Source organism: Microdochium trichocladiopsis (genome assembly GCF_020744255.1).
Source record: "Microdochium trichocladiopsis strain MPI-CAGE-CH-0230 chromosome Unknown B0I36scaffold_9, whole genome shotgun sequence".
NCBI classification, from domain to species: domain Eukaryota; kingdom Fungi; phylum Ascomycota; class Sordariomycetes; order Xylariales; family Microdochiaceae; genus Microdochium; species Microdochium trichocladiopsis.
This window is the reverse complement of record NW_025763552.1, coordinates 1,229,410-1,252,233: the sequence shown is the minus strand read 5'-3', so window position 1 is coordinate 1,252,233 and position 22,824 is coordinate 1,229,410. Positions and strand designations below refer to the sequence as shown.

General features: G+C 57.6%; 12 protein-coding genes across 12 annotated transcripts; 7 read left to right on the top strand and 5 right to left on the bottom strand.

The window, feature by feature from the left end:
* Nucleotides 1-349: 349 nt before the first annotated feature.
* Nucleotides 350-1,225, bottom strand: B0I36DRAFT_366670 (uncharacterized protein; the record flags this gene model as incomplete). The annotated part of the gene is made up of 3 exons (XM_046159337.1): nucleotides 350-695; nucleotides 767-996; nucleotides 1,073-1,225. 3 exons carry the CDS (start codon nucleotides 1,223-1,225, stop codon nucleotides 350-352), a joined length of 729 nt encoding a protein of 242 aa, XP_046008303.1.
* A 1,956-nt stretch (nucleotides 1,226-3,181) lies between these two features.
* Nucleotides 3,182-4,043, top strand: B0I36DRAFT_332003 (uncharacterized protein). Its single transcript, XM_046155053.1, has one exon. It carries the CDS (start codon nucleotides 3,201-3,203, stop codon nucleotides 4,011-4,013), a length of 813 nt encoding a protein of 270 aa, XP_046008302.1. The 5' UTR covers nucleotides 3,182-3,200; the 3' UTR covers nucleotides 4,014-4,043.
* Nucleotides 4,044-4,639: 596 nt separating this feature from the next.
* On the top strand, nucleotides 4,640-6,391 carry B0I36DRAFT_250947 (sugar transporter STL1; the record flags this gene model as incomplete). The annotated part of the gene is made up of 2 exons (XM_046150576.1): nucleotides 4,640-4,701; nucleotides 4,783-6,391. 2 exons carry the CDS (start codon nucleotides 4,640-4,642, stop codon nucleotides 6,389-6,391), a joined length of 1,671 nt encoding a protein of 556 aa, XP_046008301.1.
* A 1,000-nt stretch (nucleotides 6,392-7,391) lies between these two features.
* On the top strand, nucleotides 7,392-8,074 carry B0I36DRAFT_366667 (uncharacterized protein; the record flags this gene model as incomplete). The annotated part of the gene is made up of 3 exons (XM_046159336.1): nucleotides 7,392-7,636; nucleotides 7,833-7,945; nucleotides 8,031-8,074. 3 exons carry the CDS (start codon nucleotides 7,392-7,394, stop codon nucleotides 8,072-8,074), a joined length of 402 nt encoding a protein of 133 aa, XP_046008300.1.
* Nucleotides 8,075-8,828: 754 nt separating this feature from the next.
* On the top strand, nucleotides 8,829-9,491 carry B0I36DRAFT_208096 (Isochorismatase-like protein; the record flags this gene model as incomplete). Its single annotated transcript, XM_046148865.1, has 1 exon — nucleotides 8,829-9,491. A coding segment is annotated over one exon (663 nt), but the record flags the coding sequence as incomplete, so codon positions are not given.
* Nucleotides 9,492-9,771: 280 nt separating this feature from the next.
* Nucleotides 9,772-10,414, bottom strand: B0I36DRAFT_164278 (uncharacterized protein). The gene has a single exon (XM_046148703.1). It carries the CDS (start codon nucleotides 10,293-10,295, stop codon nucleotides 9,927-9,929), a length of 369 nt encoding a protein of 122 aa, XP_046008298.1. The 5' UTR covers nucleotides 10,296-10,414; the 3' UTR covers nucleotides 9,772-9,926.
* A 314-nt stretch (nucleotides 10,415-10,728) lies between these two features.
* On the bottom strand, nucleotides 10,729-12,124 carry B0I36DRAFT_331997 (uncharacterized protein). Its single transcript, XM_046155052.1, has one exon. The coding sequence runs from the start codon at nucleotides 11,954-11,956 to the stop codon at nucleotides 10,808-10,810; it is 1,149 nt and encodes a 382-aa protein (XP_046008297.1). The 5' UTR covers nucleotides 11,957-12,124; the 3' UTR covers nucleotides 10,729-10,807.
* A 233-nt stretch (nucleotides 12,125-12,357) lies between these two features.
* Nucleotides 12,358-13,886, bottom strand: B0I36DRAFT_387227 (alcohol dehydrogenase-like protein). The gene is made up of 2 exons (XM_046161152.1): nucleotides 13,423-13,886; nucleotides 12,358-13,303 (listed from the first exon to the last, which is right to left on the bottom strand). The coding sequence occupies exons 1-2, from the start codon at nucleotides 13,678-13,680 to the stop codon at nucleotides 12,500-12,502; spliced, it is 1,062 nt and encodes a 353-aa protein (XP_046008296.1). The 5' UTR covers nucleotides 13,681-13,886; the 3' UTR covers nucleotides 12,358-12,499.
* Nucleotides 13,887-15,119: 1,233 nt separating this feature from the next.
* On the top strand, nucleotides 15,120-15,937 carry B0I36DRAFT_295415 (uncharacterized protein; the record flags this gene model as incomplete). Its single annotated transcript, XM_046151854.1, has 2 exons — nucleotides 15,120-15,449; nucleotides 15,501-15,937. 2 exons carry the CDS (start codon nucleotides 15,120-15,122, stop codon nucleotides 15,591-15,593), a joined length of 423 nt encoding a protein of 140 aa, XP_046008295.1. The 3' UTR covers nucleotides 15,594-15,937.
* Nucleotides 15,925-17,730, bottom strand: B0I36DRAFT_366662 (uncharacterized protein; the record flags this gene model as incomplete). Its single annotated transcript, XM_046159335.1, has 4 exons — nucleotides 15,925-16,196; nucleotides 16,310-17,035; nucleotides 17,102-17,522; nucleotides 17,638-17,730. 4 exons carry the CDS (start codon nucleotides 17,728-17,730, stop codon nucleotides 15,925-15,927), a joined length of 1,512 nt encoding a protein of 503 aa, XP_046008294.1.
* On the top strand, nucleotides 17,637-18,699 carry B0I36DRAFT_164223 (uncharacterized protein). Its single transcript, XM_046148702.1, has 2 exons — nucleotides 17,637-18,234; nucleotides 18,346-18,699. The coding sequence occupies exon 1, from the start codon at nucleotides 17,721-17,723 to the stop codon at nucleotides 18,210-18,212; it is 492 nt and encodes a 163-aa protein (XP_046008293.1). The 5' UTR covers nucleotides 17,637-17,720; the 3' UTR covers nucleotides 18,213-18,234; nucleotides 18,346-18,699.
* Nucleotides 18,700-20,533: 1,834 nt separating this feature from the next.
* Nucleotides 20,534-22,018, top strand: B0I36DRAFT_416345 (uncharacterized protein; the record flags this gene model as incomplete). The annotated part of the gene is made up of 5 exons (XM_046162073.1): nucleotides 20,534-20,743; nucleotides 20,837-21,324; nucleotides 21,413-21,477; nucleotides 21,548-21,670; nucleotides 21,768-22,018. 5 exons carry the CDS (start codon nucleotides 20,534-20,536, stop codon nucleotides 21,944-21,946), a joined length of 1,065 nt encoding a protein of 354 aa, XP_046008292.1. The 3' UTR covers nucleotides 21,947-22,018.
* Nucleotides 22,019-22,824: the final 806 nt, after the last annotated feature.

The following is a 22,824-nucleotide window of genomic DNA, read 5'->3' as shown; positions in this document are numbered from 1 at the left end:
GCAAGGCTTGTGAAAAAGTCAATCATACAAGTACTAACGCTCACGTACATGTGTGAACAATTCTTGCGAAGGAAAGAACAAAAGGTTCCTAGTGGCAAGTCACTAGTGACTGCACAATCGACGACAGCAAAGCATGTTGTCGATGATCCAAAGCCCTGTATCACAGGACAAGGAATCGCCGTTGCTTCAAACCCCTCTGCCTGTCTTGTACAAATAAATGATCTGGAACGTCAGTCGCGCTTTTGTGACGTTCCCGTCTGTGCATTAATGTGGCCAAAGCTACATAATTGCATCACGATGATATTTGTATAATTATCAACTGATCGGATTCATCATGAACGTCTTGTTTTCAGGAGGAGCGATTCTCCCCTGCGCCCGCATATGCTGGTGGAGGCAAGAGACTACTACTCTGCTCCCCATACTGCTGGTTCCCCCATTGTTGCGGTGCTGCCCATGGCATCTGTGACTGCTGTTGCTGCTGGAACTGTGGATGCTGATACTGCTGCTGATCTACCGGCGGCTGCCACCCATATTGTGGCTGTCCCCCAAATGAGTGGAAGCCACCCCATTGCTGCGGCTGTTGGTAACCGCCCAGCTGTTGCCCCTGCGCGACCTGGTCTCGTCTCTGCTCGTCTCCACGGTCCGGCCCATACATTTTGGCAAGGCTGAACCCCAACGCTACGGTAGTGGCCGCCCTGGTACACAAGATATATCAGTCTCCCGAATTTTTCCCCCAATTTCCTCAACACCAAGAAAGGAGACTCACGCAGCGACAAAGCCAAGTGCACATGGCACGAGGGCATTAATGGAGGGGAGGGCATATATAGCAGCGAGCGCGATGAAGACGCACACGGCGATGATTCTGAAGGACACAGAGACCCAGCCGATAGTCTTGCGCAGTCGAAAGGATCTCCTCTCGGGCGTGGACACCACGACCCAGTCGACCCTAGAGGACGCCACGTTGATTGCGATGGTGAAGACGGTCCCAAAGGCTCCCTGGATAATGGGCTTAGATTAGCACCGTACATCTCCAGCACCGGAGTGCAGGCAGTCGTCCGGACCCAGTACTTACAAATGCTGTTCCCGCAAAAAGCGATATACCTTTAGCGCGGTCGTGGGCGGACACTGACTTGAGAGTGGTGACGACGCAGGAGATTGCGAAGACGATCATGGGTAGAAGCGGCAGCCATTGCGAGCACTTCCACCAGAACCGAAATTGGGCCATCTTGAAGCACGGTAAAGTTTCGTCTAATGACACAATGAGCCACGATTGTTCCTAGAAGACGTGAGATGGGCTGCATACTCGATCGACCAGGGTCCCCCTGGTCAATCGAGATTATCATCGTTTAAATTTGGCAGGCAGCTCGGGAGGCTAGCTTCCTGCGGCCCGCGTGTAGGGGCTGGGTTCGTGGCGAAGACCCCTGCCTCGGGTGGGACAGGAGGCAATTCTCCGTCTCTGCCAGGCAGAATGTGTCAGGGTGATAGGCAGACCGTGTGGGCGCAGCAGGGCTGTCAGCAGGTTCTAGCCCGCAGCCTGAGAGACCCATGCACGTGATGGCAGAACGTCTTGAGACGGCTTGGTGCGGTGACATGGACGCGCGTGTTTGCTCATTTTATCTCAAGGTCAGTATCCCGATCACACCCAGGGCTTTGGGAGCAACAAGCGTGAAAAACGTGGCGAAGGATGCTAGGTGCACTCGCTCGTCTGTAACCACCATTTTTTTGAGGAGCGGGAAAGGGCAGTGTTGTCTATGCTGTGACTGTCCACCATGGGCAACTCCCAATCTCACCCCCATGGCCAGCCGGTCGCAGCCAGGCAGCTCACCACGATCGAGCGAGACCTCCAAGGCTGCGACAAGTGTCTTGGTTGCAGGAATATCGAAGCTCTCATCTCATACTGGACGAATCCGGCGAACCGATCAGCACGCCCGGGCCCCCAGGCTAGCTCAGCACCGCAGCTCTTCCACCACAGCTTCGCAGAACTGGACGGCTGTGCCAGGCGATGTGTGTCGTGCCGCGTGCTCCGCAGAGCGCTCATTCTTCAGCAGCCAGCCACCAGCGACATCTATGCCTTGTGGTCCGGCAGCAAGACGGCACCTGCGGGTTCAGCCAGTCGCCCACTGTTCGCGGTGCTATCAGGCGCCGGTCAGCACTTTGCCAGTGCGCCTCTTCTAACGATCATCCTTGGCGACCCAACCCGGCCAACCTTTGACTACCGCAGCACAGCCAACATAGAGCTGTCACTGCAGGGCCGAGGATACGAAGCCGCCCAAGAGCTACAGCTGGGCTCGTTACAGCGGTTCGCCTACATGACGGGCAATCCACAACGACGGCGGGTTGCTGTCCCAAGCAGTGCCCCTGAGCCACCGAGACTGCCTGTCATATCTGACGCAGATGTAGTCTATTACCAAGTCCGCCGATGGGCTGCAGAGTGCTACGAGAAACACGTCGAATGCAGGAACCTGGCCTGGTCCAACAACGCACCGACCCGGCTGTTGCAAATCAGCCCCGACGGACTGTCCGTCCACCTGGTGAGCAACGACTGTCTCCACGAGGGGGTTCGCTACGTCGCGCTGAGCTACTGCTGGGGCCAGGGGAGGACTTCAAACACGGTGGTGGGCAATCTCCAGCAACGCCAGGCACGCCCATTCCCCGCCGGCGACCTGCCGCCCACGATCCGGGATGCCATCATGTTCACCGCGCGCTCAGGAGTCGAATACATCTGGATTGACTCGCTGTGCATCGTCCAGGACTCCCCGAGGGACTGGCACCGCGAGGCGGCGCGCATGCACGAGGTTTACTCGAACGCGTTCTTCACCATCTGCGCGGTGGCAGTGGACAGCGCCGACGCCGGGCTTTTCGCACCCCGGGAGGCGTGGCGGTACCCGACGGAGCCGTCGTACCTGCAGAGCTGGCGGCTCGCCGTCCGGAGCTCGCCCTTTGTGCAGGTCAAGAGTCTTGCGTTCTGGTCCACGAGGGGCTGGACGATGCAGGAGGAGCTGCTCTCGCCACGGACGGTGTACTGCGGACCCAGCGGCGTGTTCTGGTCGTGCTGCCAGGCACAGCATGCTGAAGGGGAGGACATTCTCACGGCCTCGGCCGCGGCGGCTGCTCAGCAGCGGACTCCGGCTGGGGCGATGCAGCCCGCGCAGAGTTTCCTGCAGGCGACGCGCTCGGGACACGCCCTTGACAGGCAGTGGATGGACATTGTCGAGTCGTACTCTGCCCGGAACCTGACCAAGACGGAGGACCGGTTCCTGGCCCTGTCTGGTGTGGCTGCGCGGTACCAGGCACGCAAGCCCCAGGACTTGTACATGGCTGGTCTGTGGTACGACAACATCGCGCAGGGCCTGGCCTGGACTGTTCAGAGCGCGGTGCAGAGGCATCCGGACCGCCCCAAGATGCACGAGTGCCCTTCGTGGTCGTGGGCGTCCCTCCCGATACCTACACCTGTGCGCATGAGCCGGAACACGACTGGCAGCCAGCGATCTCGGTTTGAGGTGTTGCATACGGACAAAGATCTGGCACCGGGGGGAGAAGACGCGGTCGTATCGGTCTCGCGTGGCAGTCAGATCAAGAGCCTCACGATCAGAGGACGCATCAGGCCGCTCTGCTCTAGTTCTTCAAGGGTAGTATCGTGGTCCTCTGTGACAGTGCGTACAGCGATAACGCCTAGTTACTCCCAGGGCCAGACTGACACCTTTACATTTCACGATTGGCTGGATCAGGAGGTGCACAGCATCAATGGTGATACCGGCACTATCGTCGCATACCAGCCACGGATGAAGGAGCTGGTGGCCCAGCTTGACTATCTCGATAGTGTGGAAGGCATCCAAATGAACCCTTCGGTGGTCACCTGCCTGGAAATCAGCGACCGAGCAATGCTACTCTTGATGCCTGCTAGCAACCCCCAAAACGAGGAGATTCCACAGTTTACCAGGATGGGGGTGTCTATGGATTTCAGGGAGGATTTCTTTTCCGGGCTGAAAGAGACGGTAATTAGGCTTCAATAGGATCGGCTGCTGAGTTCTACCCTAGACTTCGGCCGCAACGTTGGTATACCAAATCTGCTTGCCTACTGCTCGCCATTCAACCAGGCACGGGTGCACTATCCTGCTTCGCACCAAGTGACATTAGAGTGGGCCGAGTGCCGCGACACGAGCGCCAGCGGGGAGGCGGAATAATGGTGTCCACCCCGTACGTCATCGAGCTGACGGGAACGCATCGTGGCAGACCGGGAACGTTTTTCTAGTCGTCCCATTGGTCCTTCTATCAACAAGCTCCCATAACTGGATCCTTTTCTCCACCATCAACGTCCTGGTTTGCGCGCTTGACTCTGGAGACCCCGCAACGAATCACGACCTTCACTCGCGTGGTTTCTACAAGGTGACATGTGTAATCATGTGGGAGCCCCGGAAGTTCCCCGCCTCGCCGGTCCGCTTGCGTCCCACTGACAAGCTTTCCTGTCTTCTCTCCGGTTCTCGGACATTTTCTTTCCTATATTATTTCATCTGCTGCCAGCTCCGCTCTTCACCGGCATGACTTTGCGTCGAGTTCTTTCCCAAGCAGCCGAAGCTCACTGTGCCACGCGCTACACGCCACGGATCGTTCCTGCAGCTTACGCTCGAGAGGCTTCAACATGGACAAGATCCACCCGTGGAACGTCGTTCATCGACTTGAAAAGCGAAGTCTGCTGATAGCGTGAGTGTTGACAAACACCTGCCTCCCACTTTTATCACTTTGTCGCGAATAGAAGCTGACCCGCACGCATCACGACAAAAGCACCAACTGCATTGCCGGTCTCTCCATTCTCTTCTTCGGTTATGACCAAGGAATGATGGGCGGTGTCAACACCGCCTACGACTACTACACGCTCATGGGTTTCGGCCATCGAGGCCCGGACGGGGCCGTCGTGGTGACCAACGACCTGCTCCAGGGTGGAATCGTCTCCGTCTACTATCTCGGGACACTCGTAGGATGTCTTGTCGGAGGAAGCCTGGGTGACAGGTACGGACGCATCAGGACCATCTTCGCTGGCGCCGCGGTCGCGGTGGTCGGTGCGTGCCTGCAGTGCTCCGCCATGAACGCCTCGTGGATGATCTGCGCCCGTCTCGTCAACGGCTGGGGCACCGGGATCCTGAACGCCATTGTCCCGGTCTGGGCCACCGAGACGGCCGAGCACAAGTCCCGCGGGCAGTTCATCGCCATCGAGTTCACCCTCAACATTCTCGGCGTCGTCATTGCCTACTGGCTCGAGTACGGATGCTCGTTCTACGGCGACGGCACCTCGTCTTTCATCTGGCGGTTCCCTATCGCGTTCCAGATCCCCATGCTCATCGGGCTCATGGGCGGCGTCCTGCTACTTCCGGAATCACCTCGATGGCTGATCAAGGTCGGAAGGAAGGAGGAAGCCCGATACATCCTTGGCCGACTCCGAGGTGACACGGGGGAGGAGCGCCAGGGTGCCGAGGTTGAGTTTAGCGGTATCGTTTCGTCCTGTGAGCTGGAGCGCGCCAACCTGCGTAACTCGAGCTACATTCATATGCTGTTTGGCATCGGCTCAGGCGAGCTCCATACAGGCCGCCGCGTCCAGCTGGTCATCTGGCTCCAGATCATGCAGGAATGGATCGGCATAGCGGGCGTCACCATCTACGCCCCCACCATATTTGGCATCGCCGGCATGGATCCCGGAAAGCGCCAGTGGATCGCGGGACTCAACAACATCTTCTACATGTTCTCGACCCTGATCTGTGTGTTCACTCTGGACAGGATCGGACGCCGCTGGACATTGTACTGGGGTTCCGTGGGCCAGGGCATTGCCATGGCTCTCGCTGGGGCGTTCTCGTATCTCGGGCAGGTGGCCACGGCCAATGGCAATTCCGGGCAGGCCGCCAGTTACGGCACCGCTGCGGTCGCGATGGTCTTCATCTTCACTTTTGTCTTTGGCGCGACCTGGCTCACCGTGCCGTGGCTGTACCCGGCCGAGATCTTCCCGCTCGAGGTCCGGGCCAAGGGGAACGCATGGGGCGTCGTGGGCTGGTCCATCGGCAACGGGTGGCTCACGCTCCTGTGTCCCATCATGTTCGGCCACATTGGCGAAAAGACTCTGTACATATTCGCCGCCTGCAACGCCATCACCATCCCCATGGTGTGGGCTCTGTATCCCGAGACGAACCAGCGGACGCTCGAGGAGATTGATCTCCTCTTCTCCTCGGACAAGATCTGGAACTGGGAGGCCGAGAAGACGTTCGCCAGGCTGAAGCGGGAGCACGCCAATGTTCACAACAACGACGGGGGCGCATCATCGGACATGAAGGACGACGTCGAACAAGGCAACTCCAAATACACGAGAGTCGGACAAGGACCAGCATCCAGTGCTCATGTGGAGTAGAGAGGGCTCCCCGCCCAGTTTGTGCTGGAACTCGAGTTTGATAGAACTGAGCTAGCGCAAGAGCCAGGTGGGGTTTGTAGCCTTGCACAGTGCAATACAGCGGTGTATTTCTCTCAGCGCCGATCCGGTCTTCCTCGCCGCTCAGGCGAAGGCGTTTTGACACGCACGGTGAACGACCCACGTAATCAATCAGGAACCCACACGTTCCTTCGCGCAGGGCTTAGTTCGCTGGTCCTTTCCTGGCAGTGGATTTTCAAGCCAGGAATAGAAAGAAAAGAGGGTCTATCACGGATCTTGCCGTGGAACACTGCTCGAGTCGATTCGATCTGGTATTATTACCTGACGAGGTAATTCTCTCCCCAAGAAAATGCCTCGCCTCATGATTGCAGGTGGTCAATTCCATCGCGACTACGACAGGGAGGCCATGGCTTTCTCCCCTGATGATGTCTGCCTCGGCGGTGGCCTTCTACTAGTGATGAAGAAGATCCTTATGATCGCCGTTACTCAATTCTTGGCCGTTGCGCGCCTCTGCAAATACTGCGCCATCTCTTTCTCAGTCAAGATGTGGGGCACGAAAATTACCATGCACGATCAGACAGCGGACGATTTCGATTGTGGACAAGGTATGAGGAGCGACCGTGCTCACCGCTGCGGAACACGATCCACTCTGCCATCTAGTCGAGGCCACTGTTCTGGAAAGATTACCTGTGTCTGATTTCCATGACAACACGGTAGGCCAGTACGATAGGGCCAGCTCGGCGGTGGCCCACGTAGGCTGCTGGATTTCGCAGACTTCTTTCCAAAGACGGAAGAGGCTCGGACTTCTCAGGCACGGGTGGCGGAACAATTACTGATACTGTACTGGCATTGAGTTTGTCGCCCTGCGAAACTCTTCGACACGACGCGCATAAATAGGTAGCACCAATGCCGCTCTTGTTGTGAAAATATGGCGAGCGTGCTTCAGCCATCGACAGATTGCCAAACCGTGCCCGCAGCCAAGATGCTTGTCCAACTCACCACCGTCGTCGCCTTCGCTGCGGCCCTGGCCAGCGCGAACCCCATCGCCGCGGGCGACGCCAACATCCAGAAGCGCTATTTGCGCGACTACTGCTATGGCTGGTCGATAGGGTCCGGCACTATCCTGTATGCGAAATGCCGCGCCGACGACGGCCTTATTCGCGACGAGAGCATCGACCTCAACCGGTGCCTCGCCAACGACAATGGCGCCCTGGTTCACAGCCGCGAGTAAGTGTGCCCTTTACCTATCGTCAGCATCGTGACCGTGACTTGCCACGTGCAGGCCAGGCCATAGATGCTGCTTTACATTGCTTCTTGCAACGCCTGGGCGTACGCCCTCTGCGTTCCAACAACGCCAGAGACCCCCCTTTCTCTCAAGGGGCACAAGATAACCATGGCTGACCTTCTCATCTCAAACTTGCAGCGGAAACTTCCAGGCTTCTTGTAGCCTCCCATACCTCAGGGATGGGCCCATTATCGGCGTCAACTACTGCTATGCCCGTGATGGAAGGTCTTACCCGAGCGTCATCTCCGCCGGTAGGTTGACCTCTTTGTGCAACGATCCGCAATGGCATCGCGCGGAGGCACTTTCGCTGACTTTGACCATTTCCCCCCACCACAGACCGCTTTGCGACCGTCAACAACGGCCGCCTTAGCTGCCAGTAATCACCTGGACCTCGATTGCCCAAGGCTGTGGCCATACCAGACTCGATATGACGCGTGAAATGAGGAGGACCAATCGGGAAATGGCGCACTGAGATGCGCATGTATCTATGCTTACTAGACAGGTGGCCCGCCGTGTGTGACGCATCGAGCCGCCGCGCCTTCAGCGCCTTCCTTCAATTGGACCACTTCTGCCATCACGACTGCTTCAACGGCACCCTGCGACTGTCGCTTCACGATGAGCTCTTCGCAGGCATCCTATCCCTCTTCGGTCAACTGCCTGATTCAGAGCTGGCTGGAAGAGTGCTCGTTCATAGGTGCGCCATAGAGAGAAAACCAACGACTTGCCAGCCTGTCGTCCTGTCGGTAGGGTGGTTTTATGGACTCAATTTTCCGCTCAGCGAGGTCATTCGGGCCTTGCTAGCTATTCCGCAGGCGAGGAAGTCCACAGAATTCTAATCTTGACCAACTTGAGTCCCGTTACTGTGCCGCGTTGAAGAAATGGGGCTCGCATTCGGTCCAAACACATAACTCGTCTTCACTAATACCTTTCGGCTTCTTGGCTGCGTGGGGCCCGCCGGGCCCGCCTGGAGATGCTTACCAAGAAAGCGACAGATGAGTCATTCAGCCCCGACAGTCCCAAAACCCCGACCTCAACCTCTGGTTGAAGCCATCACGAGTTTTTATTTTCTGTGCTCTGGTTGTTCCGTTCTTCCTCCAGACGACACCGCTTTGACGTCCCGCATTTCCAACAACAATGAAGCCCGCACGGCAGGCCAAGACGGCCCTCGTCATCATCGACGTGCAGAACGGCTTCAAGCACCCGACGCACTGGGGAAGCAGTCGCAACAACCCAGCCTGCGAGGACAATATCAGCAAGCTCATCACTGCAGCTCGAGATTTCAACAAGAGCAACAGCAGCAGCAGCTCCGCCAGCGCCATTGAGATATGCCACGTCCATCACCACAGCCTGCAGACCGGCTCCCTGCTTTACCCCGGCGCCCAGGTGGTGTCGGCCCCTGATGCCGCCTCTCACACGACAACGACGACTACGACTACGACGACTCTCGATGCCGTCTCGCCGCAAGAATTCGCCAAGCCGCAAGACGGCGAGCCCGTGTTCGTCAAGAACGTCAACTCGGCCTTTATCGGCACCAAGCTGGAGGCTCATCTCCGGCAGCGCAAGGTGCGGCAGATCATCATCTGCGGACTCACGACGGACCACTGTGTCAGCACGTCGACGCGGATGGCAGGAAACCTCCGGATCACGGCCGGCGAGGATGGCGAAGGGGACGTGGTGCTCGTCGGGGACGCGTGTGCCACGTTTGCCAAGGGCGACTTTGACGCTGATCTGGTGCACAGGGTGAGCCTGGCGAGCCTGGATGGGGAGTTTGCACAGGTCCTCGAGACGACAGAGGTGGTCGAGACGCTTGTCCGATGAGGTCTGGGGGAAGTCATCAAGCCACGCACAAAGGCAGTGCCAGAGATCAAGAGCATTTGTCTCTGCGATTCTCAGGCAGAAATGGAGAGATATCGAGAAGACCATAGTTCAAAGCTGGAGTCAAAATCATGCAGAAAAGGCTTTCTGCGATCTAAGGCACATTGAAGGATCTACTGACACGCCGCTCAACTATCACTGGCATATATACGAAGCTTTCAATTTGGCGGATGCCAGCTACTGCTACAGACCACCCTCAGCACCAGGTCTGAGCCCTGACGCATATTTCCATTCAAACCAGGTATTGATATACGAAGGCTGGGAAGGCCGAGAAATACGATCCCGGCCGATCACGCCAAATGAACACGCCCTCATCGCTTTCCGGATGTTTGACAGCAAATGCTGCCAACGTACAGACTACACTAGCCTGACCGGCCATGTTGAATACCTATCACCAGGAAGCATCACGGGCTTCTCGCCCAACTCTTTCTTCACCATTTTATTGCGTTTCGCCATCGATGGTCGTGGTGGTTGTTGAAGACGGCCGGAATCGTAGCGGATCGCCTGGGGGCCGGGCCTGGTTTGTGAACTGGCGCCGAAATTCTGATTGTAGCAACCTGCCGGTGTTGTCGGGTATGGTTTTTGGTTGGGTCTGCTGGGGGCCGAAAGCGAAGGAGGAAACGCTTGAGCGTGAGCAGGGACTGGACGTGGACCGGCCTCGCTGTTACTACTAGTTGGCGGCATAGTCGCCATGTTTGGAATTGATTTCTTGCTAAAGAGGCCCATGGCTTTTGAACAGATTTGAGGAATGTATGACGATCCTAACGTGGAACGTGAGTTGCTGTGGGGTGGCGTGCAAGGGATTTGAGTTGTTGCTGGGAGAAACGGAGATGTGGCTCTAAGCGTGAGCCGGCATCGCGTTGCATTAAGAACTGGAACACATTGAAGACAGGCCGGCAGCTTTAGCGCTGGTTGGACCCTGTCGGTCTCTTGAGCGCCTGTTGGCGCCCGTGTGCCATACTTTGGCGTGTAGTGAAACAGGGCGCAGGGATATCTGGCGCGTAAATTCCTGTCAAGCCCAGACTTGGCGCTTATACCTCTTCTTGTTTCTCCGTCATTATACATGTCCCTCCGCACGCAGTTAGCCTTCTGGTCGCGTGGTCGTGAGCAGGAAGCCTACAACTCTCTCCCACTCATTAAGGACAGTACAAATCGACCACGGGCATGCCAAGAGACCAGTCTTCGAATGCACAAGGCTGTTAAAAGTAAATGTTGATTGAATTCAAATGCCTAGCCGTTCAATCGTACTGTTCAATAGGCTCAGCCTCTGGATCAAGTTCTATGTCTGGGGACGCGTATGCGTCGCCTTTTCCCTGTGCGACGAAAGACAAGTATAGCCACTGTCGTCTTCTCTTGACATCAAGATACCACCAGTCCGGCACCCAGCCCCTCAGCTCCGGCAGTGACTCGCTCCATAGCCATCTGGCGGGATTCAGCGGTCGTTCTCGCTTCACGCCAGCATGGAAGCGCACGGTATGCTCCTGTACAACAGCTGTATTGTAGTCAATGAGGACAACGCGCAGCTCCGATGGCGACAAGATTTGCGCCTGGTGCGGAGAAGGCACTATCACGATATTTCGTGGCGCAAGATCGCCTTGGTTGAGCCCGACGTGGCGCTGTCTGACGATGCCCTCAAACACCTGAGCAGCCACCTCGAGGCGGTATTCTTCTGGAAGATGTGAAGCGTCGTCAATGTCTTCGTCCACTGCCATATCGTTGGCCTTGTTGCGAACGAACAGGTCTCTCATCGGCGTTCCATCAAGGCGCTCGATAAGCACCAACCTGACGTCACGGTGCATCTGGCCAAGAGTCTGGTCTGATTGGGTGATGGGAACGGGCCACCTGAGCGTCCAGGAACCGTAGTAGCGAGGAGTAAAGTTGCCGGTCAGGCCCTTGTCCTCCAGAAATCCATATGCGGCAGCCTCGCGACTGTAGTCGCGATCAGCGGCAAATGCTGTGTCTGTTGGGTTTCCGGAGATGCTGTTTGCCCGGTCGTAGTAGAGGCTGTCATAGATCTTGGCAACCACAGTCGATGGCAGAAGATCTCTTACTTTTTCTGGTTGCTGCTGGTCGTATCTGACGGAGCACTCTACTAGTTGCGCTCCACGGGCATTGCCGACCGCCAAAGCCTTTGTTACTGCAATGTGAGCACGCCGAGGCGGCTCCGATGGTGCTGGTGTCTCGAGCGGCGGATGAGTCAAGATTGCCTCCGTCTGGGTGACTGTTCTCAGCCAATCCTCCGACGCAGGCTTGCGGATAGTCTTGCTGTATTTTGGTCCGCCAAAGGGCGGTGGCGGAATGTGTTGCACAATCTCGACGGTGAATCCGGGCAGGTAAGGGCAGTTGGGCTTGAGCACGTCGTCGCTCTGCCACACCTCGAGATCCATGGTCTTTTATTTTGGCGCATTCGCTAGATTCGGATTGCCACTGTGGAATGTGTAACTCGGAAGTCATGCTGACGTCCTCTCGAAGTTGGTCAGAGGGCCGTGAAGTTGTTGGTGCTGTGGCTCCTGCCAATCAGGGTCCGTGTCCATGAGGCGCGCGGCCTCTACAGGATGGAGACCTGCAAGGGAGCTATGTAGGCCAAGGCCATCCAATGGAGGGGCGTGTGGCATTTCTATTCGCCAAGCTGCCACGCCACAGCGTCGGACTCTTGTCCGCGGCTTCTTGCGATTGCAGCGAATCTGGGTACCATTGATCTATAGTGCAACCGCTGTTGCTTGGCACTCGCTTATCTTGAAGATGCAAATCCATTAATTAGACTGCTTTCACGCAGGTTTGATGCGGACGGCAGAAACTGGTTAAATTTGAGCACAATTAGACTAATCAGGCAACTACATGGAGGTTTCCAGTATCAACTACATGGAGGTTCCCAGCATCATCTACTTGAAAGTTTCCAATATCCTCCAGTTATAGGTCTCCAATGTCCTCTACTTGGAGGTGTCCAGGACATATCTGCCGACAATCTCGCCCTGGTGCATCTTGTCGTAGACGCTCTGCAGCTCCGAGAGCCCGACGACCTTGTAGGGAGCCTTGATGAGGCCCCTGCGGAAGAACTCGATGGCCTCGGCGCTGTCCTTGCGGTTGCCGACGTACGAGCCCTTGATGGTGACCATCTTGACGACCGAGTCGAAGACGGGGGCCTTGAGGAACGCGCCCGAGGGCAGGCCGATGCAGATGACGGTGCCGCGGGGGCGGACGTACTCGGCGGCCTGCTGGAAGGGCTTCTCGTTGACGGCGACGAGGATGACGGCGTGCGGGCCCAGGCCGTCCGGGGTGGCCTTCTTGACGTCGGCGACGACGTCCTTGGACTGCATGAAGTCGACAAACTCGTCGGCGCCGAGCTGCTCGATGCTGGCCTTCTTCTTCTCGGCGCCCGTGTCAATGGCAATCACCCGGAGGCCCATGGCCTTGGCGTACTGCTGGGCCAGCGAGCCCAGGCCGCCGCCCGCGCCGACAATGGCGACGCTCTCGCCGGGCCGGGCCCCGGACTCCTTGAGGCCCTTGTACACGGTGATGCCCGCGCACAGGACGGGGGAGATGGCGTCGAGCGGCACGTCCTTGGCGATGCGCGCGACGTGGGCCGCCTTGGCGATGCAGTACTGCTGGAAGGTGCCGTCGACCGTGTAGCCGGACAGCAGCGCCTTGGCGCACAGCGGCTCGTCTGCCTGCTGGCAGAAGTCGCAGGCCAGGCACGAGCCGTTGAGCCACTTGACACCGGCATGGTCGCCGATCTGGGTAAGAGAACAGGAAGCAGGGCGTCAGCAGGACGAGCAAGACATGAGGAAAAGTCTAGAAGGGGAATCCTTAGGAGGAGGGGAATGGGGGGGGGGGGGGGGAGAAAGGTACTCACCTCGATGTCATGGACCAGCTCGCCGCGGGCGACGACGACTCCGGCGCCTTCGTGGCCGCCAATCAGGGGAAGCTTGCGGTCCAGGGGCCAGTCGCCGTTGAGGGCGTGCAGGTCCGTGTGGCAGACGCCCGTGTACTTGATGTTGACGAGGACCTCGTCCGGGCCGGGCTTCTGGACCGGGATCTTCTTGTACTCGAGCTTGCTCTGCTCGTTGATCACCTGCGCCCACTGCTCCTTGGGGATCGAGTGTGGCGACATGGGGGGTGGTTTTAGTGCTGCGTTACTAGGGTGGTGGATGGCGAGGGTATTGTTGCGGTCGGTCTTCTCTTGAAGCTCGTCTGTGACTGAGATGCGTTTGGCACACAATAAAGACTCACGACAACCTTGATGGCCGCCCCGGGTTATATACTTGTTTCCCCCCGGGGCGATACGCTGACGACGCGCTCCTCTAGTCCGGGTCCTAGCAACCCCAGATCCAAGCCAGGGACTAGCTGCGATCCAGAGCCGCGAGCTGCATGGGCCTCTGGATCACCGGAACATGCTTTCGTCCCAAGGTCAGAAACCCTGGCAGCAGAGCGGTCTAACTCGGCCCAACATGCTCAGCTCCAGGTCCCCGGATGGGCGGATGGCGCCGGTGCGGGGGACAACATGGTGACGCAGCCTTGCGTGCAAGAGGCCGCAGCATTAGACCTTGGGTTTGGGCCGGCCCAAGGGAAACCCAGAGCAGCAGCGGCCATGGGCAGAAGCCTCGCCGGGGCTGCGGGCTCGTGCGGGGGAGCAGCGAGGCATTGCATGCGAGGTGCGGAGATGTCAAGCCACGAGTGGCCTGTCGAGCACCAGGCGATGGAAGCTTCCGTTGATATGCAGATGTGGGCCCAGAGTCGAACCACCCAGCAGCGCAAGGATCGCCCAGAATGCGGGGAAGGGGCGGCGCGGACCTGAGCCGCTTGCGAGAGTGCCGGGCTGGAAGTTCCCGTGGGGGGTCTTTTTGGGCTTGGGCAGGCGGACCTACGTTTGGTGGCTGGGCATTCGTCGCCTTATTTCCGGTCATAATCAGTCACATTATCTTCCTTCCTGCCTAAACGATTGGCGCCCTTTCCCCACAACCAACCATTTGGATCTCATAGGCCTATGCACTCGCCGTGCAGGCACGAGTTCGCAAGCTTTGCTTCCCTGTCGCCGGCTGTCCGCCAGCATAACCGAAGATGCAGGAAAAGGGGGCAGTGGATCTTCCTGGGCCCTGTGACCAAGGAGTCTGAGGAGAAGATGAGGTAATCGGGCATTGCACGCAAGAGAGGCGAGAGAGGCGAGTAAACACTGTTGTGAGGGGGGGGCAGAACAGGGCGCTCTATGCGGACGAGTTCGGCCGGCCAGGCACACCCACACCTAAGCTTGGACTTCTATACTCAAGGTGGGAGGAGCTATACGACCCGGCCGTTGGAAGAGCACCTCAGCACAATTGGTGAATATGAATATAGAGTGGAGCGTAGTCTTATAGGGTGCCTTACAAATCCACAGGCAACAACTCGCAATTTGTCAGCCACGAGATGAAGCGCACGATAACGATAACAGAGCACTCATTAAACGATCAAGACGGCACAGAGCGTCGCTGGATGAGACTTCATCACACGAGAGGAAGCCGCGGGAGCATTTAGCTTAAGCATTACTGTTGCGAAAAGAGCCTCGGAAAATTCAAAATGGCCGACACCCGGATTCCTATCCTCACCGTCTCCCTAGCCCGCCACCTGGCCGGTCACGACATCCAGCATGTCCTCGACAAAGCGTGGCTGGATCCAGCCGTCCCGGCTACCACCCGCGACCGATTCGAAAACCAAGGCTTCAACCTCGACATCGTGGACCCCGAGAAGAACTTGGCCAGCCTGCGACAGACCCTGAAAGACCGAGAATGGGCCGGCATCATCCTCGGCTGGTGCGTCAGAGGACACGCCGAATTCACCGAGTTCTTCGAGAGCGTCACGGCCGTCTGCGTCGACCATATCACCGAGACTTCAGCGCCTGCTGCTGCTGTTACTGGCGACAGTCGCGGCCCTTCGAACGGGCGAACCCGCCAAGGGCAGAATAGGACCAAACTCATCTTCTGCAGTGGGCCAGACGATCTGGTCAACGCCTCGCTTCGGAACTTTCCGATGCCGCCGTCGACAAACCACTAGTCGTTATGGACTGCGGGGAAGTGGGCATCAGTAACAAAGGGTCTCCGCGTCCACCGCGCGCGCGCACGTCACGGGGGTAATTAGCTGCCGGGCGGGGTTGACACGCAGGCGGAGGTGGGTGATGCGGGACAAGCTCACGACCTACCATGTTGGGGTTGCCGGGACATTCACGGGCATACGGGCCAGTGGGGAGGCAGGTCAGGACAAGCGATGTGCGGAGGATGCACGCCAATATAGGCACGAGAATGGATCTGTGTCTATCAACCCCTACTTGACAAAGTAGAGCTCACGTCCCTTCTTGGCACGCATCATAGCCCCAATCAGAGATCCTTTACACGCCAAGCTTATACCCTCCCCTGACCGACCGCTGGAAGATCTGCTTGGGGTCGTACTTGCGACTGACGGTGCGCAGGAACTGCAGGTTCTCGGGACCATAGCTGGCCATGACGTTCTGGAACTTGGCCGCATAGTTGGCAAACTCGAAGCGGTGGCCCTTGCCCATGCTCGCCGTGTAGGCCTGGACGGACGAGTGCCACTTCTGCGCGGCGGCGTAGACCTGGTCGTCGTAGGCCGGGTCGCTCCAGAGGGGCATGATGAACATGACTGATAGGGACAGCGTTAGTGACTTTTCTTCTCTTCTTCTTCTTCTTCTCTTGCGCAGATCGGCGCCAACACCGCATATATCAAGAAAGGGGGGTGAACAGGCTTCTGCTTACTCAAAAGATCATCGGCAGTGCCGTTGATGCCCAAGCTGTTACCACCACGAGCGACACTCTGGTCAATAACGTGCCGCGACAGAGGCTCAAACTGAAAGTCCCACACGAGGCCGGGGATGCCCTTGCTCTCCTCAAAGATCTGCATCGTGATCTTGTGCACGCCCTTGAGCGTCTCGAGGTCGTTGACGAAAGTCAGGTCGGCCATCATGACGCGCGTGACGGCCGGGACGGACGACGGGTACTGGGCGATTGACGATGTGGCCACGCGGTTGACGATCTGCGGCTGCATCTCGAGGAACGGCCGGATGGCCTCGTGCTCGCCGGCGGCGTCCGTGTCGATGACCCAGAGCAGGATCTGGCCGACGCCGCTGGTCGCGTTGAGAAAGTACTCGACCGTGAGGCCCGCGTTGGTGTGCACCCCGCCGGCCGCGTCGTCGTCGGTGAAGCGCTGCAGGTTCTCGAGCACGGCGTCGCTCGCCTCGACGGGGACAATGATGAGCCCGCCGTGGATCTGCTGCGAGTGCTGGAACGTGGCGAGGTCGACGCGCGTGACGACGCCAAAGTTGTTGTTGCCGCCCTTGAGCGCCATAAAGAGGTCCTGGTGGTTGGTCTTGTTGGCGTTGACAATCTCGCCAGACGCCAGGACGACCTCAAAGTTGATGACATTGTCGGCGACGAAGCCCACGCTGCCCTGGAACCAGGAGTAGCCACCACCAAGAGAAACGCCTTTTGGTCCGTTGTGTCAGTATCTATCTCCCAAATAGACTTTCAGGGGATGCAGAGGACACTCACCACCAACACCTGTACCCGGGCACCGACCACCGGGAAACGCAATCCCCATCCCGTCAGTCTTGGCATACGCGGACCTCCAGACCTCGCCGCCGCCCAGCGAGACAATTGTCTTGTCCGCCGAGACGGTCGTCGTGTTCATGTACCCACTGAGGTCGATGGCGACGCCATTATTGACGTTGTTGGCGCCCGCCCACGGCGTGTGCCCGCCGCACTTGATCGAGAAGGGGCACGCATCACCGGCCGGCCCAGCCTCCTTGTTCAACACCTTGACGGCAGCCGAGACGTCCTTGGCCGTCTTGGGGCGGAAGATGCACGAGGGCGCGAGCTCGGCAGTATCCGCCCATCGGCCATTCCAGGCTGGGTACGCCGCGTCGGCGCTGCTGACAACCTGCTGTGGGAAGCTAGATTTCAGGCTGCGGCACTGATGTTGAGAAAGAAGGTGTCAGCTTGACTGTGAGACGTTGCGGCGCGACGACTTTACATCAGATGCGTCACAAGAATTGGAGAAACTCGCATCACACAAGGGGGGCACTCACAGCAGCAGCAGCATTGTTGGGGGGAGGTGGAGGAGCAGCCGCAGAGGTGCTGGCAGCCAGAACGCCCAAAAACGCGAGAACAGATGAGACCATGTTGTAGACGTGGGGGAAGCTCAGTGCAACGTGACAAAAGGAGTGTGACAGAGACTGATGAGGATGCCGATCTCTCTGGGCAGGCTGCTGCAAGTCCAGGGGAGAAGTGTCGACTGGCCTGGGTGCGACGAGTGAGAGAGAGGCAGGCAGGTCAGAGAAGCCCAGATTTACGACGCCCACGGCAGCACATCAGGAAAATATCAAACGCATGTGAGTCGGGACGGCCCAGGTCTTCGGGATCGTGCAAGCGAGCCGCCGTCGTTGCCAGCCGGGTGCTCGTCTCCGGGCCTCGAGGCTGGGCTGTTCCGGTGGCCAGGGATGCGCATGACGGCAGAGTATCCATGGCATGGACCCTTGTGAGCCGGGCAGGCAGACAACCCACCCGCGCCACCACCCTGGATCACCTTGTCACAGGCCAGACGCAAGCATGCCGGCATCCATCGAAGCTGTCCCAAAGATTCCCGGCAGTCTTTTCTGTATGACCATGCAATGCAGGCTTGGCAGGTGGGGACCCTTTTATTGCTGCCCTCCCCCCGCAGGAGTCATGCTTGACAAGATAGCCTTTCCGCACGAAACTAACTTGGGTCATCGTGCTCCGTTAATTTCTGCGTACAGGATGTTGCTGAAGATGGATTCCCCGTGTGTAAGTCCTTGGAGGTATTGCTTCACGAGAAGTGGCGCATAGAGGAATGTGTGTTGACCCGGTTCTACACCCCCTGCTCCTTGTCACACTCAAAGTATGCAGCTCACCAGCCTCACGGTACCAGTCATTCGGCGCCTGTATCTCACCTGCAGGTACTGGCACGCGCCACATTGCGACTTCACGGCGTGGTGACAGGGTGTTAAAAGGCGCCACCTCGGCACGAGCTCATCGAATCACAATACTCGCGAAAGTCCACCATCCTGCAGTTGTTTCTTGTTTCCATTTGCAGGCCAAAAGGACTTAGCCCGCCCAACGTCAGAAGCGGAGAACGGGATGACAGGCGAGCCGAGCTAGAGGTGCGGCCCGCACAACAGCGCCGCTATCAACGACGGCCCCGCCATCCGCGCTCCGTTCCAGCGAGAACAAGGTCGATGGCCACGCCGACCAGGTTACCCTTGACACCAATGTCCTCGATAGACCCTAAATGCTGCGGCACGAAACGAATGGAGGAATTCTAGGTTCAGTTCTAACATTATCCTCTATGTTTGTGGACTCTTTGATTGTCACGTGAATGGGCAGTACCACCGAAGGATTCGTGATCGACACAGTTACTTGCCACTTCTGCTTAGACCGAAATTGTTAGGTGCTGCGATGAGCGCCAGGATAGCATGGGAACGACTTTATTTGGGAGCCTTATGGGCTCAGCTGGGACAGACTCGTGAGGTAGCAAGGGTTGCAATGACGGAAGCGCTGAGCCGATGTGGTTGTCCACCACAGAGCGATACTGCTCGTGGGCATGGTCCCCGCGGGACGGAGGAGCCGCGGGTGAAGAATTGCCAGGGGTTTCCAGGACAGCATCCCTGGCAAATCTGGGGCCTGGTGTGCCTGCCAGGATCCTGCTGTGCCTCACTCGCCAGGGAGCGGGGAAGAGCCGATGACAACCCGGAAGGTGTCTTCGGAGGCTGATTGGTGCTTTGTCTCTCTTTGCTGGGCTTCACATGCTGCAAGGCTGTGGCGCAGAGCATATATGCTAGATCGAGACCCAGTCGGAGACCTGGTCAGTATCTTGGCAGGCGTCTAGAAGGTCGCAGGTGCGGCATGACCTGAGCCGAAAACCCTGTCGCCGTGGTTATTTGCTGCATAGCAATTAGACAGATGATGTCGCCTTGCCCCCCCTTCCTGGGAAAATTCTCCGTGAGTGTTGCTCGCCATCAAGCTTCTATGCAGGAATCTCCTGGTGAACCCTATAGCAGGAATCTCCTGGTGAACCCTATAGCAGGAATCTCCTGGTGAACCCTATAGCAGGAATCTCCTGGTGAACCCTATAGCAGGAATCTCCTGGTGAACCCTATAGCAGGAACCTGACGGCATCTGAACTCAGCGCAATGCTCTGACTATCGCGGAGTGATCGTATAGATCGGCCATAATTTTTCAGGTGCGCTTCAGGACTGGTTGAAACGCCTTGCGAGGAAGCGCCGTTGGTGTCCAAATCTAAGGCGTCCTTCTCAGCAGGCCTCCGACTTCCAGTCATGCTTCGGTGCGCCTCCAGTCCAGCGTCGGTTCGTAGTCTCTGGGCCACTGCTTGCCTGGTACAGTACTGGATGTGCCGAGATGCGGCAGAGAATCTGTATTCGGCAGCAGCAAATCCTTTTCCCGGTCACTCTTGGCATGCACCCTCCCCCTGGCCTCCAGGTACTCCGTACATGAGCCAACAGGTTTGGCCCTGTGCTGCAACCACACTTATGGCACTCCTTTGAGCAGTGCATGCCTGTTCCTGTATCACAGTAGCAACGGGTGGCTGCCCAGAGCCGTTGCATGTCGTTGGTCTCGATCCACCGTCATATATGCAGCCCCTGGCACTCAACGCCTGTTCCTCTTGGGGTGCCTGTACATGTATTCTGAAACGGTCCCTGCACGGCTTTCATGCCTACTAGATAATGCTGGCTGATCGTCCTTTTCTGTCATACAGAATGAGGTGTCTGCGCTGATCTTTTCTAGTGTTTTCCGCAGGCGACCATCTGTGCTCTTATCCTGCGCCTCGCCAGCCCCCGTCCTCATACGCTGCACAGATCTCTCGGCACCGCGGGTAGTCATTGTCAGAGGCAGCGACCAGTCTTTCGCGTGGAGAAATCGTCCTGAGCGCCTGGAGAGGACACAGAGATGGATCGTCGCCAGGCTCCTCCTCTTCCACCAACTCCGCCCGGCACGTGGGTGTTTGACCCGACCGCGCCAAATCGTGGCCCCGAGGTCAACACCGCTGTCTGGACACTCTTTGGCTTCTCGACGCTCTTCCTCATCCTGCGTGTCTACTGCAAGATCCGCAAGCTGCGCAGGCTCTGGTGGGATGACTATGTGTTGCTGGCAGCATGGGTTCGTATTATCCCGAACACGTCTTGATTATTTGATTTCGTTTCTTTTTCCTACAGCGGACTAACGTGACAGTGAACTCTTCTCTCCTCGCAGCTCTGCTTCACCATCTCATGCATCCAGCTTAGCATCAACATCTCGCGTGGCTTCGGTCGGCCAGGTGCCAACATCGACCCTGCCAACGCGTACGACGTGGGTTTCGGCGGCCTGATTGTCGGCGCCTTCATCATCCTCGCAGCGGTGTGGAGCAAGACGTCCTTTGCGCTGACGCTGATGCGCATCGCCGGCCCGAAGCTCAAGATTGTCCTCTGGGTCATCATCGCGCTGATGAACATTTTCCAGTTCGCGGCCGTCATCATCCAGTGGACGCAGTGCACGCCCCTCGAGAAGGTCTGGAACCGGAGGCTGCCCGGGGGCACGTGCTGGCCTGTGCCCGTCAGTGTCGGCGTGTCCATGTTCGCAGCGGCCTTTTCGGGCGTCAGTGACATCATTCTGGCTGGGTTGCCTTGGGTCATCCTCGTCAAGCTGCAGATGAAGACGAAAGAGAAGATTGGAATCGCTGTGGCCATGAGCATGGGCATCATGTGAGTTTGCGCTTAAAAACTGTGCTCCATATACACTTCCTGTCTTCGAGAGCCTTGAAAACTGACCTATTTCCGTCCATACTTCTAGTGCCGGAGTCACTGCGTTCATGAAGTGCGTCAAGATCCCCATCCTCGGCAGCCAGGATTTTACACGTGAGTGCAGCTCCTCCTCCTCTAGGCTCCTGCTTCTTTGTACTGATCTAGCGTCCCCTCAACCGCACAGTCCATGGCGGCGAGCTCACCATCTGGGCTTCCGCCGAGATCGCCACAACCATCATGGCCGCCTCGATCCCCGTCCTCCGCACGCTGCTCCGCGACGTCAAGTCCTCCTCCTCGGGCAACTCCCGTCCACAGCTCAGCGGCTTCTTCCGCTCCTCGAACCGCAAGGGCGCTGGGATTCACCTTGACGGCAAGGACGATCGGCATCACAGCAACACGCGTAGCGCTAAGGGAACGCACAACCACGTCTCCGTATCAGCTAGCCACATCCGCTCCGGCTCTGCCGGCCACCCCAACAACAACAACAACATCAGCATCATCAACAACGATGCGTACTACTCTGACAACAGCAGCGACAAGGGAATCCTGGCAGGCGCCGCCACAGAGAGTTCCGGTGCTGTAGGTGGGGAGGGCATCGTGAAAACGGACGAGGTCATGATCACGTATGGCGCGCGCGGGGACGGTTCGAGCGTGGACGAGTACGAGATGGACAACTTTTCGCGCAAGCAGAAGCGATCGCGCGGGGTTTGACAGCGGTCCTGTAGAGTAGATAATACCCCATTTTATTTGGTCAAAGCGCATGAAGCTTTCTTGTAGACCTGCAAGAATTGGCTCAAGCCCAGAAACAGAAAGCAAAGGATGAAATTGACAGTAACTTGATCCACTTGCATACTTCTCGTCTCCGCTCCTAAACACTGTTTCACTGGCTACCAGGAGAAGGTTCGAGTCCGTTTGTGAAATACTGTTTGTCTTTGGAATCGGATTGGTTCGTTACTCGGTGGAGCTTGTTACCTCCCGTATCGGCTGTGTATGCCCCAATTTTATACATGCCATAACCAGCTCTGTTTCTTTGATGCAAAGGCCATGTGGCACCAGTCGCATTCTTTCGAGAGGGCAAACGGGTTTGACCCCTGGTCTAGGCTGGGACTGTTTTTAAGTGTCAGCAAAATTGACCTGGTCCATGGCTATCGGGTACATGACTCTCGGACGGTATCTGCGACGGTAGAAAGGATTCAGACTGAGGATCATGTACCGAGTCATGCTAACTTGTGCGGAAGAATATTCCTTGATAAAACTCAGACGCAATCCCGACTCAGGAAGGGCCTGGACGGGCTCGGGGAGGTGACTGCCAAGCACTCCGAGGTGTCATGGGGCAGCGGCCTCCGTCGAGGTTCCCACCTCATGGATCCGCCCGACTGTCCGAGGGCCCTGAATGCTCGAGAGTCATGGTGGTTCGACGTTCAGCCAAGAGCTTTCGAAGGTTCCATGGCACAAGACTGC

Coding starts and splice junctions, on each gene's coding strand:
- B0I36DRAFT_332003 (XM_046155053.1), top strand. CDS start 3,201: ATGGACATTGTCGAGTCGTACTCTGCCCGGAACCTGACCAAGACGGAG.
- B0I36DRAFT_164278 (XM_046148703.1), bottom strand. CDS start 10,295: ATGGGCCTCTTTAGCAAGAAATCAATTCCAAACATGGCGACTATGCCG.
- B0I36DRAFT_331997 (XM_046155052.1), bottom strand. CDS start 11,956: ATGGATCTCGAGGTGTGGCAGAGCGACGACGTGCTCAAGCCCAACTGC.
- B0I36DRAFT_387227 (XM_046161152.1), bottom strand. CDS start 13,680: ATGTCGCCACACTCGATCCCCAAGGAGCAGTGGGCGCAGGTGATCAAC. Junction 13,304..13,422: donor AGCTGGTCCATGACATCGAG/GTGAGTACCTTT, acceptor TCTCTTACCCAG/ATCGGCGACCATGCCGGTGT.
- B0I36DRAFT_164223 (XM_046148702.1), top strand. CDS start 17,721: ATGAGACCATGTTGTAGACGTGGGGGAAGCTCAGTGCAACGTGACAAA.